General features: G+C 50.3%; 1 protein-coding gene and 1 long non-coding RNA gene across 2 annotated transcripts; both read left to right on the top strand.

Moving 5' to 3' along the window:
* Positions 1 to 600: 600 nt before the first annotated feature.
* Positions 601 to 2,146, top strand: LOC148684266 (uncharacterized). The gene is made up of 2 exons (XR_015946326.1): positions 601 to 1,234; positions 1,890 to 2,146. It is a non-coding gene; the product is annotated as an uncharacterized LOC148684266 (long non-coding RNA).
* Positions 2,147 to 5,836: 3,690 nt separating this feature from the next.
* SKIDA1 (SKI/DACH domain containing 1) lies at positions 5,837 to 12,169 on the top strand. Its single transcript, XM_035130312.3, has one exon. It carries the CDS (start codon positions 6,384 to 6,386, stop codon positions 9,063 to 9,065), a length of 2,682 nt encoding a protein of 893 aa, XP_034986203.2. The 5' UTR covers positions 5,837 to 6,383; the 3' UTR covers positions 9,066 to 12,169.
* Positions 12,170 to 14,186: the final 2,017 nt, after the last annotated feature.

Below are 14,186 nucleotides of genomic sequence, written 5' to 3'. Positions count from 1 at the left end.
TGGGGAGCTGAATGACCCTTTCGACAGGTTTTGGTCCCTTTGCCATATTCCCCAACTGTGCCTTCCCCACCCCCATTCCGCCCTAGATATATTATAGGGGGGACGACAGGCAATGCACCAACCCTGAAAATCTAATTTAGGCTGGGAAATGATATATTTTTTACCTCTGAAATAAAATAATAATGATTATAATAATTATATGCAGAATAACCCTCGAATAATAAGCTGTGCCAATCGGGAAAGGGTTATAACCAATAATAAGATCGTCTGGAGGTGGCTGTTGTAGTGTGAAAATGCACCAGGATACGGAGAATTCGAGGACCTAGTGAAAATAGAAGCTTAAAGTGCTGTTGCATTTCACAAGTAAACATTTAAAGGGCTGTAAATGGTGCTCTGAGTGACTTGCCCCAGAAATAAGAGGTCAGCCTGGATTGCAGGGCTGTTTAAACACAGTCATGATAATACAATGAAAATATATCAAAGCACAACCTCAGAGGGCGTTTTCAAATATACGGTATATACCCCCCTCTCTCAAACGCAGGCACACTCATCTCCCAATAAACCCCCCTTTCCCCAAAAAAGCAGCGATACAAGGGAGCTTCTATATATTTTTAATACCACAGAGTAAAAACAACAACTATGCAATCTGAGATCAATGGGAATAGGTTTACAGCATTGGGTGAGGAATATTATTTTTCCTCGTTATTTTCTAATTAGGTTTGTCGTTCGCCAAGAGTGCTTCAGACTGAAATATCATCTAAGGTAAAGAAATCCTATCTAAGGTAGGGTATACATTACAGACTGGGGCTACTCGATGAGAAAAGGAGCACATTTGATTGATAATCTCGCCCTTTCTCCCCCCCCCCTCCCTCTCCCTCTCCCTCTCTCTCTCTCTCTCTCTCTCGGAGGTGAGAAGAGGAAAATGCGCCATGAGCATTATCGCTATCCACAACCCAGTTGAATTGTTGTCCAAAGGCTGTACCCGATTCAATCTAATTGATTTTCGAATTATTGATTCCATTAATTCCACCGCGTCCCATTCATAACTACCGGGACTGATGCCTGAAATGAGTGTCACTAAATCAGCCTAAATTCGAAGACTTTAACTTAAAGGTTTTCCAGGCTGCAAGACGACCTAAAATCCAAGTATTTCCTCGTCTAACTGGTATATGGATCCACCGGTAGCCTTATCTGTTTCGCCAGAAAGAAAAAGAAGGCCACATTTCATCCTCAGGTAAAGCACACACCCTCCCCACAAAAAAAAAACACCAAGAAACAGATCCACAATTCAATGAACCTAACTCTTTTTCGCTGCGCAGATATTTCTTTCTAAATCCTTCGGCAGGATTTGCAAATATACAGAGATCTTCCTGGTACAGTATTTGGAAGAATAAGTCCCGCGGGTTGCAGAGCAACTTGCTTCCAACTAAGCGTTTTAGGATTGCAGCCTAATAGTCCAAGCCAAAGCACGTTTACTTGGAAGGAAGTTCCACTCCGTTTAATTAGGGTTCCCCCCCCATCCCGCCCCGAAAGCGTGCTTGAAATTGCATTTGAATTCAAGCAATCCCCCGTAGCTGGACTGGAGAGGCGAACTCAGTGGCAGGGCCGAGAAATTGTATTGCCTTTGATTTTCCTCTATGAACGCTGCCGGCGTCTGTTGTTCACTCAGGGAAATCAGTAAAGTCTCGCATAATTTTGAACACCACAGACAACAGGCACCTTATTTTCACACACCCCAATATATATCCGCTCCCCCAGCGTGTGTGGCTGTGTGTTTTGGAGGGAGCGTTCTCACGTTAATAATCTGAAACTGCAAAACTGTTGCTAGCTTCGGTATGCCTGCCTGCGAATCCACTGGAAAACCTCCTCGGCCTTCCTTTTGCTTCCAGAGAGGGTCCTCGGTCTGCGAGGAGTTGTGGAAATGAAGATCGACTCCCCAAGTGCGTAAGGAAGATCCCGGATATGCAACGGTGTGTTCTGATGACCACAAGAAAACTGGCAGGTTCCTCCCCTCCCCCACCCCCGCAAACTCAAGATGGGGAAGTTTCAAGGAACAAAAGGCTGCGGGGAGGGGATCTGGTGCGGGAGTTTCAACTCGACTCCAGTGTGCCTTTCCCATGTGTATTGAATATTTCCTTAAGATCTCTGTCTTGGTGTGTGTGTTTATTTGTTTATTAACTGATCTAGTCACACACACACACACACACACACACACACACACACACACACTGTTACCATGATTCCTCCCCCCCAATACAGTAGAGAGTTTACGTTGTACCTTGGTAGAAAGAAAAGCAGCTAGGTATTTAAAGCACCTCCCATTTTGTTGCTTTTAACGTCGATGTTTAAAGCAAATAAAAACTGGGGACCCAGCCTGAAGAAGCAGACGACTGTAGTCGTGTGTGTGTGTGTGTGTGTGTGTGTGTGTGTGTGAGAGAGAGAGAGAGAGAGAGAGAGAGAGAGAGAGAGAGAGAGAGAGAGAGTTTGTGAGGCAGAATGGATGTGGATCTGAGCCTGGGTGCGCTTGTTGTGCGGCTGAGATCCCCACAACCTCTTTACTCTGGAGTACGCCACCCTTTGCAAGGGGATGGCTTGGTTGTATAGCCTGGCTGTGCCAATTGGGAACCTAAAAGTAACCGAGCCTCGACTTTAGAACTCAACTTTGCGAAATAGACAAACAGCGAGGCAGCCGCCGGAACTTTAAAGCCAATACTTCGGGCTTCATTTACTTTGTGGATCGGGCTGTCAGGGATGCCAGCACCTTCAGCATCAAAGCAGGAGGCTGGGAGGAGAAGGGGGAGGAGCAGCGTTGGGTGGGGATGTGTGTGTGTGTGTGTGCCGGGGTGGGGGGCACGAGACGACGGCTGCCATCCTGGGAATAGGAGACCGAGAAAAGAGGGGTCTGAAGGGTCCCCATTGCTTAACCCTACAAAAGCTGATACCGCTTTATTTACCTCTTCCCCGCTTCATTCTACTCTCTCTCCTCTCTCTCCCTCCACAATACACACACAAAATAAAACACCCAGGCAACTGTTTTCCCTCCAAACTTTGCTTTGCAGCTCCAGAATGAGAGGCGATGTCTCCTGCGCGAGGGGGAAGAGGAACGCGCAGGCGAAGGCAGCCAGATGCGGAGCTCAACTGGGGCTGCGAGGAGCCTTCCATTCATTGTTCGCCACTGCCTTTCGATTGCGTTGGAAGGGCTGTACTATCACGAGACCCTGGACCAGGCTCTCCTTTTCGCTCTTGCCTCAAAGGAGATATACATTATATATATATACATTATATATAATCACCCATATATATGACTATTCCTTTGAGACAAGGGTGTGTGGATATAAATTCTGTCTCCTCTCTCTCTCTCTCTCTCTCTCTCTCTCTCTCTCTCTCTCTCTCTCTCTCCAGTTTCTTGCTTCAAGAGGGAACCGGGCCTTGAAGCTCGGAGGGAAGAAGTCACTCGGTGCAAGTTGTCGCCTTCTGTCTGCGAGCTCCACGGCTTGGTCAAGCTCAGCTTGAGTTGAGAGGCGAGGCCCCGGACTTTCTTAATTTCCGGGCGCTTGCCAGCACCCCTTGGCCCTTCAGTCCTCACACTGTGAGCTGGGAGGGGGGAGGTTGGAAGAGAGAGAAATCGCCTGCTGAATTTTACCTAGTCATGCACAACGACTATGAAAAATGAATCACCAACCAAAAAAAAGGCAAGAGGAGGGGATTTTTTGGGGAGGGGGCAGGATGAGGGTTTTTTTTGGGGGGGGGACGAGACGGGACTGTTGAGCTCTGTTGGTAGACTTGCTTATTTGTTTTCCCAGTCCCGGCGTAATCATACTGCAGCCGCTCATACTATGGGGCATACGACTATGGGAATCTATATCAGTGGGGCACATGGCCTTCGAAGACAGACCATCTTCTTCTTACCTTCCGCCGCCCCCCTACACACCCACCCACCCACCCACCCTGTTTCTTAGTCCGAGGAATCCAAGTGGTTTTCCTGGAGCACACGGATGCATTTCATTTTGGCTCTGACCGTGAGCTCCTCGCTGCAAATACACAGCCACTTTGTGCTTCTGGCCGGAATTCGGAGTGAATCAATTAGCGACTGCGATCCACCGCAACCCCGCGGACTAGCAGGATTTGGATCGACGCCGATTCGACTCCGGCTCGACTGGGGCTTCTAGTCGCTTAGATGCGGCGAGTAGGGCCGGGCTGCTGGTCATTTTGACGTTGGGTTGGAATAGATCTGGAAGACGGGGCTTGGAGGGTGGGGGGAATAATGCACTCAACCCCCCTCCCGCCCCCAACAAGACAGTATAAGTTTTTCGTGGGCTGGGCCTTATTTCCCATCCCTCTTTTGTCCACGAAGACGAAAATAGTCGGCCGCCACTTGGGAAAGGTTTAAGTTGGAATTGTGAGATTTGGGGGGGCGGGTTTATATAGAGCGATGGAAGTGTGCGGGGGAAGGGGCAAGCCTCTTTCCTGCACCCACATTCAGACACCGAACATGTGAATAGGAAACCCCTTACCCGCAGACATCTTCAGTGAATTTACTATTGGAGCGGCGGGGACGGGGGGGGGGAAGAGTCTATTCGTCTGGACCGCAGGTGGGGGGGGGGAGAACCCTCAGCCTCCGGGGAAATTCTAGCGAGGGCTGCACCCTAGAAGTCAGAAGCATCCCTGTGACCCATTGCAATCTTCCCCTTCCTCCCCCCTCCTCCTTTTCCAAGCTTTTCTCTCGGCTCTGTTGCCATCTTTTTCCCCCTGCTGGAAGCAATCAACACGCAGGCGATCCTGGCGTGGACGCGCGGACCGGAGGGGGGACTCCCTCCACCTTGGGAGCTAGCACGGGGGAACTGTGGAAAAGTGGAGACCTTGCTGCTGGCTTATCTCGGCTTTGTTATGGGTCTGACGTGAGCCCGCGTCCCGATCTCTCTCTCTCTCTCTTCCCCCTCTCTCTTCCAACCTCCTCCTCTCCCCCTCCTCTCCCCCTCCCCCACCCCCAATATTACAGGCAGAATTTCAGAGAAAAGTGTTACAGTATTGCGGGGCTGGAGCTCAGGATAACCATGCAGCCCTAAATACCCCCCCCCCCCAGTAGCAACAACTTAGCTATCGGAAAGAGAGTGAGAGTGAGAAAGACCAGGAGGAAGAGGAAAGAAGGGGCTTAAGCTAGCGAACGTGAGTATTCTCATTTTCCGAGTCGTTCACAGAAATATACAAAAGAACGTCAGACAAACCCCAGGGTTTGTTTGTTTGTTTTTTGTTTAACTATGTTCGAAAGCCAAAGGAAGGGAAATACCAGTTGAGGAACCCTCCTTTTGATACGCAATGCAGAATAAGCGCCCCTTTAAAATGGTTACTTAAAAACTACCCCTTCCAATCTTTACATCCATAGAATTCGTATCGTGGGGGAAACAGCTTTCTGTCCTTCCCCCCGCATTTTATCCCCACTAAATAACCCCAAGAAGGTTTCCAAATTCCATTAATTTTTTATATTTGTTTCAAAAAATAAAACAAAACCCGTGTCACCAAGGGTTTCCAAACCCGGTCCTTCAGTCGCCAGCGCCGCCGAGAGCGAGTGTGGGCTGGCTGGGAGCTCCGGATTGTTTAATAGAAAGATTTATATACTAACAGTATTATTTACTTTGGGAGGGGAGGTGGGGAGCCTAAGAGTATGCTAATTAGCCAGAGATTTGGAGGGGGGGAGCTGCGGAGGGGGTGGAATATCAATTTTTATTGCATCACCTGTCAGGAGTGTCCAATCAGCGCTGGCTTGAGGGGAATTAATTGATGAAGGTGTCTCCGGACCAGCTCACTTCCCTCTGTCATTTGATTTGGAGCGAAAGCAGCGGCGGGAAGAGCGGCTGCGTGGCTCGTCTCGTCTCCGCACAGCCCCCTTTGGCTCACATTCCTTTATCCTGGCTGGGCAGTGAGGGGAAGCCGCCAACCAAAGGGCACAGGTAGCCAGCCTGCCTCAGTGCCGTCGAGAAACACCGGGGGCAACCCAGCTAATCGCTCCCGCACAATCCCCTAAGGCAGTTTTCCAGGACCTGGATTTTTTAAAAAAATCCCCTCCGTATAGCGCTCAGTCCCTCTTTCTTTTCTCTCTCTCTCTCTCTCTCCTGATTCCAGCATCTCCTCCCCCCCCCGCCCCCGTCCAAAGTTTGATCGGGTATAACAGGCTTTGTTCTTTTCCCTCCAGCAGGATGCCTTGAGACCCCACTCCAGCACCTGGCTGAGGATTTTTTTTTTATTAAAAAAATAGCCTTTTATCGCGTGGATCTCTTCTCCTTGCTTGCCACCCACCCCACCCCCCTCCACCCGCCCCCGCCGGCTGCACACCTTTTCCTCCCGCCGCCGAAGGCTGCTGGTTCCAACTCCGGGGTGCGGCGTGCATGTGTGGGGGTTGGGGGGGCCCCTCCGGCGCCCCCTTTTTATGCTCCCTCTCGCTGCCCGGATGCTGGGACTGCTCTGAGGCGCGCGCCATGGGAGACCACCTGAAGTCGGGCTTCGAGGAGGTGGACGGCGTGCGCCTGGGTTACCTGGTGATCCGGGGCAAGCAGATGTTCGCGCTGTCGCAGGTCTTCACGGATCTGCTGAAGAACATCCCTCGGACGACGGTGCACAAGCGCATGGACCACCTCAACGTGCAGAAGCACCACTGCGACCTGCAGGAGCTGCGCAAGCTCAAAGCCATCAACTCCATCGCCTTCCACGCCGCCAAATGCACCCTCATCTCCCGCGAGGACGTCGAGGCGCTCTACACGTCGTGCAAAACCGAGAGGGTGCTCAGGACCAAGCGCAAGGGGGGCGCAGCCGTCCAAGAAGCCCCCGGGCCGGACCCTTACGCGGCCTTCTGGAAAGGAGGCGGTAAACTTTGGCTGGGTTTGAATGGAGCCGCCGCGCCTTTCGCCAGCAGCGGCAGCAGCGGCCGCCGAAGGAAAGCGTGGCGCTCGGCGGCGGCATCGGGCGCTTTCCTACCGGCTTCGGATCTACCTCACTTTTGGAGCAAATCGCCCGCGCCCAGCGCGCCGGGACTGGCGCGATCCCCTTGCAAAGGGTCGCCAAACTATGAAACTGCGCCGCTGGCGCCGCGCTACGTCTCGCTGGCATCGGAGGCGCCTTGCTTTCGAAGCCTGATTTGCTCCAAGCACCCGCACTACTACTACCACTCCTCGGCCGCCATTGCCAGCCAACCCAAGCTCGTCGCCGCTGCCGCCGCTGCAGCAGCCGCCGCCGCCGCAGCTGCGGCCGCCGCCACGTCGGAGAGCGGCCCGCTGGCTCTGGGTTGCCGCTCCAAGAGGAAGAAAGCCACCGAGGGGCGCTTCCCGCCGCCGCCGCCGGACTGCGGGCGGCGCCTGCTGCTGGTGCCCCGCGCCGGCAAGTCCCCCAAAGCCGCCTCTTCGGAGAGACTGCCGGGCTTGAACGGCTTCCTGGCGCCGGCGCCGCCCCAGCAGCCTTTCCCGGAGACCTCCTACAGCAGCGACTCCGACTCCAGCTCCTATTCGGACCACCTGGCCAACGACTCAGATTTCTGCTCCAGTTTGACCAGCAGCAGCAATTCGGGGTCTTCGGAGGACGAGGAGGGCAGCTATGCCTCGGATTCCAGCGAGCTGAGCTCCGACGAGGAGGAAGACGAGGAGGAGGAAGAGGAGGAGGAAGATGAAGAAGAAGAAGAGAGCAGCTCCGAATCGGACTCCAGCTCCGGCTCCAGCCAAGCATCAGTGCAGAGCATCCGCTTCAGGCGCACCAGCTTCTGCAAGCCGCCCAGTCTGGTGGGGGTTCCGGCCAGCCTTTTGCCTCCAACGCCCGCTTCGGCTGGACGGGACGAGAGCCTCCCTGGACCCGCGCAGAGCATCAAAGCTGAGGCTCCCGAGGAGGACTGGGGCATCACCCCCGCTGGCTGGGTCCCCAAAACCGAGCCCGGTGTGGATTGTCACTGCTTTGGGGAGCTGAGTCAGGTCCGAAGGGGCGGCGGGTGTCCCTCTCCATCGCCCGACGTGAAGGCTCCAGACCTGAAAGCCGCCCCCTGCCTGGCCAGGGGATGCCCTTCACCCAGCCCAAAGATGCCCCAAGCTTTGCCACAGCCAAGGTTCCTTCGAGACGCGGGGAGAGGCTGGCCCACCCGCTCTCCTCCTCCTCCTCTTCACCCAGCTCCTGCAGAGAGCCCTGCTGCTGCTCTTGGGGTGCCCCCAGAAGCCACCCAGCCCCATCGCCCATTGACTCACTGCCTGGGCTGTTCCTCCTCCCAAAGCCAGCCCGAGGTGCTTGTTGCTGCTGAATACCCCGAGCCGCTGCCCCTTGTGCCCATTGCCCAGATTAAAGTCGAGGACAGCAGTGCCAACGCCGAGTATGGCACCCTCCCCGTTCAGGGACAGAGCCAGCCCCCGCTCAAATGTGAAGGCAGCGATGACGAGCACAAGCTGGAGGCAGACGGCGAACCGGTGCCATCGCCGTCTCCACCACCCAGCCCGACCCACCAGCCTCAGGAACTTCTGCTGCCAGCCAAGGAAGACCGCGCCTGCTGCACTGACGAGCCCCCCAGTCCTCCGCTGAGCCCCCCGGGCCAGCCAGCCCCGTCAAGCCAGGCCCTCGCCTCCTGCACTTTAGGCGCCGCCGCCGCCGCCGCCGCCAAACCCGAGGATGGGGAGTACAAATTTGGAGCCCGGGTGAGGAAGAACTACCGGACTTTGGTGCTGGGCAAGCGAGCCCTGCTGCCCAGCCCGGCGCCGCTCAAACCAAATCTGAAATCCGTCCGGAGCCCCCGCCTGCCCGCCGGGAAGCTCCTGGACGCCCCCGAGGGCGCCCTGGACGACTTGACAGTTCTCAGCCGGCGAAAAAGGGCGGGCGGCCACGTCGCCTCGGCCGTCAAGAGGCCCTTCAGTTTCATGGGGAACTTCCCCTGCCCGCCCTCCTTGGTGGTGGGCATCGACGGGGATCTGCTGCCAGCCTACACCTTAAACACCGCCAAGGATGCGCAGCCGCCTCCCAAGGCCCATCCTGTCTGGAAATGGCAGCTGGGCGGCTCAGCAATACCTCTTCCACCCAGCCACAAATTCAGGAAATTTCATTCATGAGAGAGAGATTGAATGGGAACCCTACTTCATGGTTGTTGCTGTTGTGTTCTTGGTCTTTTTTTCCTTTTTGGGGGGGACCCCAACTACTTCTTTTCCTGACCCTTACAGGAAATCTTACAGCTGGATGCTAGTCCCGACCCTAATCACATCCGATTTGATTTTGATATTTTTTTTATGGTATGGGGGAATCCTGGTTTTTTTTCTATTTTTGGAGGACGACGAAAACAAAACCGGATTACTATTTTCTTTGCCATGAAAACCCATCGTGGGGGGAAGGGAGGAGGGGACGAGGACGAGGACGAAAGAGGTCTAACATTCCAGAGACTACTTCAGGGGAAAGTTTTCCAAGTTTATTAAAAACACACACACCACACAACAAACAAAAGAACCACCTCAGTGGAATCTGCTAAAGCTGGAACACTTTACTGTCTCAAAATGCTAGTAATGCACCTGGTACCTCAATTCCAACTGCTACAAATAAATGTTTGGTTTATGTTTTTTTAAAGTTGAATTTTAACAATTCGAATGAGCCATTAATGTGTAAATGCACTAGATTTCGAATTCAGGAAGTCTAAATGTTCAGTTCCGTACAAGGTTTTTTGTTTTGTTTTGTTTTCAGCGAGAGGTTGCACAGGGAGAATTCACTATCCTTCTGCTGGGAATGCCTTCTACTTTATTGCAGAGGGTTCATTGTTAAATTTTAATTCCCTGCCTGTCCTTTCCACAAAAGCAGTTGCACTCTGCAGTTGGGAGTGTGCGTGTGTCTCCGGGTCACCAGTGGGAGAGTTGGAATTAGATGGTCAGGCATTTTTTTTTAGGAAGAGAAAAAGAGAGACTAAAAAAGGACATGCCACTCTCTGTCTTCTTGTTTCACCTTGAACCCTTCAGGTTGGCCACGATTGCCTATCTCAGCTACAATACTCAACCCAGCCAAACCCGTGTACATTTGCTCGGAAGCCACTCTACCCCATGTTCAATTGGATTTGCCCCCAAGTAAATTTTACTCTCAAGGAGGGGGCCTTCCAATCATTAGGTTTTGTTGTGGGACTGGGTTGGAGCTCTGCTTCTGTTGGAAGGTTTGCAGGTGTGTGTGTGCGTGAGGGGGATGTTCTCAAAATCTGGTCCTCCCAGATTTGCAAAGTCAGGAAAAAATGTTAGGTTCTCACACTCCCATTGGAGGGAATCGGAAGGAAACGCAATCTCATTCAGCATGCTATGTGCAAGAGGCCCCAGTGGAAGGGATATTATCAATGAAGAACCCTATACTCTTGGTGGCTACTTTGGCACCAAAACTCAGGCTTTTAAAACCAGGACTTGTCACTGTTTTCTTTACATTTCTGGAAAAAAGAGGACTTTTCCCAACCACCCTATCTTTGTAGCAGGATCCTTTTCTACTGCACGTGACAATCAGAGGCAATTGTCTATATTTGCACTTAAACCTCGACAGAGTTGAAGCAGGCAGACTTCTAGAGTCGAGCCTTTGGTAAGACATGCTGGTGTAATATGTTGTGATGATGGAAGCAGTAAATCAAAATGATGGAAATTTGCACTGTTGGAAAAAGCATGCTTTAGCTTTATTTTCAATTAAAACACTGTTTTAAAAAAAGTGATGATGATTTTATACTTATTGTAGGGTTCCTCATTCGTTTCTGACTCTTTTGCGAGAGGGAATGTCTATGTCTGTGTGAGAAAAGTGTAGGGATTTGATTGGAAGGACTTCTGCTTCTAGAGGCTGGTTGCTGTTTCTTTATAAAACTGTGATATAAAAGCAAACAAGTGTGAGGCAGTTGTCAGTGCTGTTGCATGTTGTGGAAGATAGCAGGGAAGGGAAGCTAAATAGATTTAAGACGAAAGTTTAAAGGCCGAGAAAGTATTGATGCAGAGTTGCTGAATCAGCACTTTGGGATTGACTGCCGGCTCCTGGGCAATTTCTTCCTCACCAATTTAGCATTTATATGCCAACAGATTCTCTTTCTAAATTCAAATTCTCAAGGAGAAGAATCTATAGAAGAACCTATAGAAGAATCTCAACATAAGGATTTCTACTAAATCGCAAAAGAAATCAGCATTTGAAATGTTTCGCCCTGGGCCTCAGAGCCAATGTTTTTAATATGGAAATCCTTGGCTTGTTTTGCTGTTCTTCCTTAAGGTCTTTAAATTCCTGCCCCTAATGATACCCCCCCCCCTGTCTCTAAATCTTCCAAGCAGACATTAGCTAATTTGAGCTTCTTTTTAAACACATGGAGAGAGAAATAAATGAGTAAGGGTTTTCCACACCTTGTAAGAAATACCTGCAGGATATATATGTGTGTGTCTTATGTATATATGCACACGGAACAGATATACACACACGTTTTTCACATCAGGTCACGCAGTTGCAATAATCAGTTGTGGTATATTACTTACCGGTATTTAACTTCCTCTGTTAAAATCTGATGGTCTCAAAATGGGGGAGGGAGATATGTTGCTATAGGCTAGTCTGTGTCTGGAGTTGCACAAATTACAGCCTTATGTCACTCCAAAAGGCCATACTTAGTTTGCGTAAGTCTCCCAGCCTCAGGCACCCACTCTGGCTTCTTTAGCAAGCTGTGGGGGTGATTTGCCAATGCTTCCCACCCCCACTTCACTATTATTCATGGCAAAATCATCCTGCCATTAGAGGCAGAGTTCCAGAGCTCTCCACCCCTACCCCCTGTGTCAAACATGCCTCTGCCCATCCCAAAGTGGCCTCTTCTCCACTCCATGGGGCCTGCAGGCTCATCACCACTTTGGCCCTTCCATAAAAAAATAAAAAACGGCAGAGAGAGAACAGAGGAAGTTTTTCAACCCTGATGGGGACATTCTTGACTCTGTGGTACTTTCAGGCGTTTGAGACACTTTTTTTATTGTGCTTTGTTGGCACCTCAGCCCCTGTAGCTTTCAGAGAGTTACTCTCTAGCTGCACTTTCCAGAAGCTGCTGAATGAACAGTGTTGAGCCAAAGGGTTCGTAAGGCATAGCTTTTTAGCCTAGTTTTGTCCAAAGAATTGCATTGGAGGCAGGGGGCGGGAGAGAAACCGATCCACCAAATAATACTCCAAAATCCTAAACATAATCACGTGTCCATCTCACTGCAAGACCGACAGGAAGACTATTGCTTCATGGCCGGCAGTGAAAGCTGTTTTTGTTTTTTGAGGGAAGGGGCAGATGCAAGGAGAAAGAGGGAGGCCTGCAATTCTGCTAGGTATTTTCCTTTGTAAAAATTAACAATTCCAACTGGTCCAGTGGATTCTTATTAGAGTATGAGTGATAGTCAAACTCCATACACATAACCCAGTTAAATTGCTTCAGAGCAATCCCATTGCCTTTACCTGGAATGCCTTGGAGCACATGGCTTGTGGTGTTCAGCACAAATTGTTGGGTTCAGGAATGTCTCTTTGTCCTCTCTGTAAAATACCTCTTAGTAACGAGCAGTGGACATATATAATTTTTCAATTTAACCTGAAATGAAAGAGAAAGTCTATTTCCCATTTGATATGGCTCTACAGACTTTCCAGTTCTGAGGGCTAAACCAAACCAAACCACCACAACAAAAATCTGGCAATAAAAAAAACAAACCCGACAAAGATTATTCATCTATGAAGCATATAAGAGAGTTGCTCCTATGTTATTGATAAATGTGTTCTCCCCCTGCTCTTTAAGACAAAGGAAACTATGGACTATATATCTAGCATTCAGAAGGGAACATGTGTAAATGCCTTTCAGCAAAACCAGGTCTATGGCCTTAAATGATGTAACACAGAGTTTACAACCCTTTACTCTGAAAAGAAATTGTCTCTATAAGTCCACCCATAGTTAACTACAGTGGCAACACAAAATAAAAAATGGGGGAGGGGAATCTCACTGCTGGTTGTTTATTCTAAACACCACTATGCAGTAATAAAGGAAAGGCCTGCTGTCTGTTGTATGAAGACTGTTGTTCAATCATTCCCTTGGCAATTTACAAAAGGGGATGATGCTCTATCAGATTTAGTTGCCAATAAATTTAAGTTTCTGCAGAAAGAAGAGAAATGTGATAATGTTTTGGTTTCACTTTACACGTGTGAGTGTGCTTAGAGGAGTTGTGCTCAAAAGCGGCCTTTTGGAGGAAAAAAACAGATACAACACAGGAAGTGCTGCTCGCTGTGGTTTTTTTACGGTTAAGATGCTTTGCGTTGTAGGAAAAAAAGTTCATGATTTAACTGCAAATCCGTTGGGGTAGCAGAAACTTTACTAAAGAGTAGCAGCTTATAGAACAATTTTGCTTTCCAATAGAAGCAGGACAAAGAGCAGGAATCTACCTTGTTAAATCGCCCTTGCAAACATCAGGCACTAGCAAAATCTCCTCCTAGGGATTCCAACAACAAGCATGTTTAATAAAAATACGATTGAGGGGGGAACTGGGTGGGGGGGATCATGGGCTTTCTTAGCCCTGGCTAAGGCAAGGATTTTACCTCCCCCCCTCCACATTTTTGCTAAACAAGGGCAATTCCCAAACATCTGTCATATGTGTGTGCATATACATACATATATATGCACGCACACAGATATCTACACACACACTGTATGTTGCAGTTAGTTTGTGCGTGTGTCTATTCCAATATAATTATTTGCGTTGCCCTGGCTTCCCCCTCCCTTCTCTTCTCTCCCTCTCCTTTTCAATCTGAGGCGGCCTCACAAGCCCCAGCGTTAAAAGGCCCGAGATGTTTTGCATGAAGCTCTCACAATAGGGGTTGAGAGAATTGACAGTTTCAAAAACAAGGCGCTCTGTCCTTTCCAGATGCCGAGACCACCTCCCTCCCTCCCTCCCTCTCTCCGTCCCCCTGCTCTCTCCCCACCCTCGCCCCTTCCTTTGCCTGCACCTTCTCTCGCGGCTGGTGGCTTTTAGGGTGCTTTGCAAATCTACGACAACAGCTGTGTTTGTAAACAGGGCTGGGAATTTGGGTGGGAAGCCGGCGACGCTTCCCTGGTCTTCTTTTCCTCTTTGACGAAAGTGCCTGCGCGCATATGCGCCAAGTCTCTGGCTTTCCAGTTTCACCGTTCCTTCCTCAGGAAAGCGACTCTCCTGCTTTCCTGCGGGAGCATCGCAGGTTGCAACTGAGTC

Source organism: Zootoca vivipara, chromosome 11, assembly GCF_965207765.1.
Source record: "Zootoca vivipara chromosome 11, rZooViv2.hap1.1, whole genome shotgun sequence".
In the NCBI taxonomy this organism is placed as follows: Eukaryota; Metazoa; Chordata; class Lepidosauria; order Squamata; family Lacertidae; genus Zootoca; species Zootoca vivipara.
The sequence above is the reverse complement of the archived record's forward strand: the minus strand, read 5'-3'. Positions and strand labels throughout refer to the sequence as shown.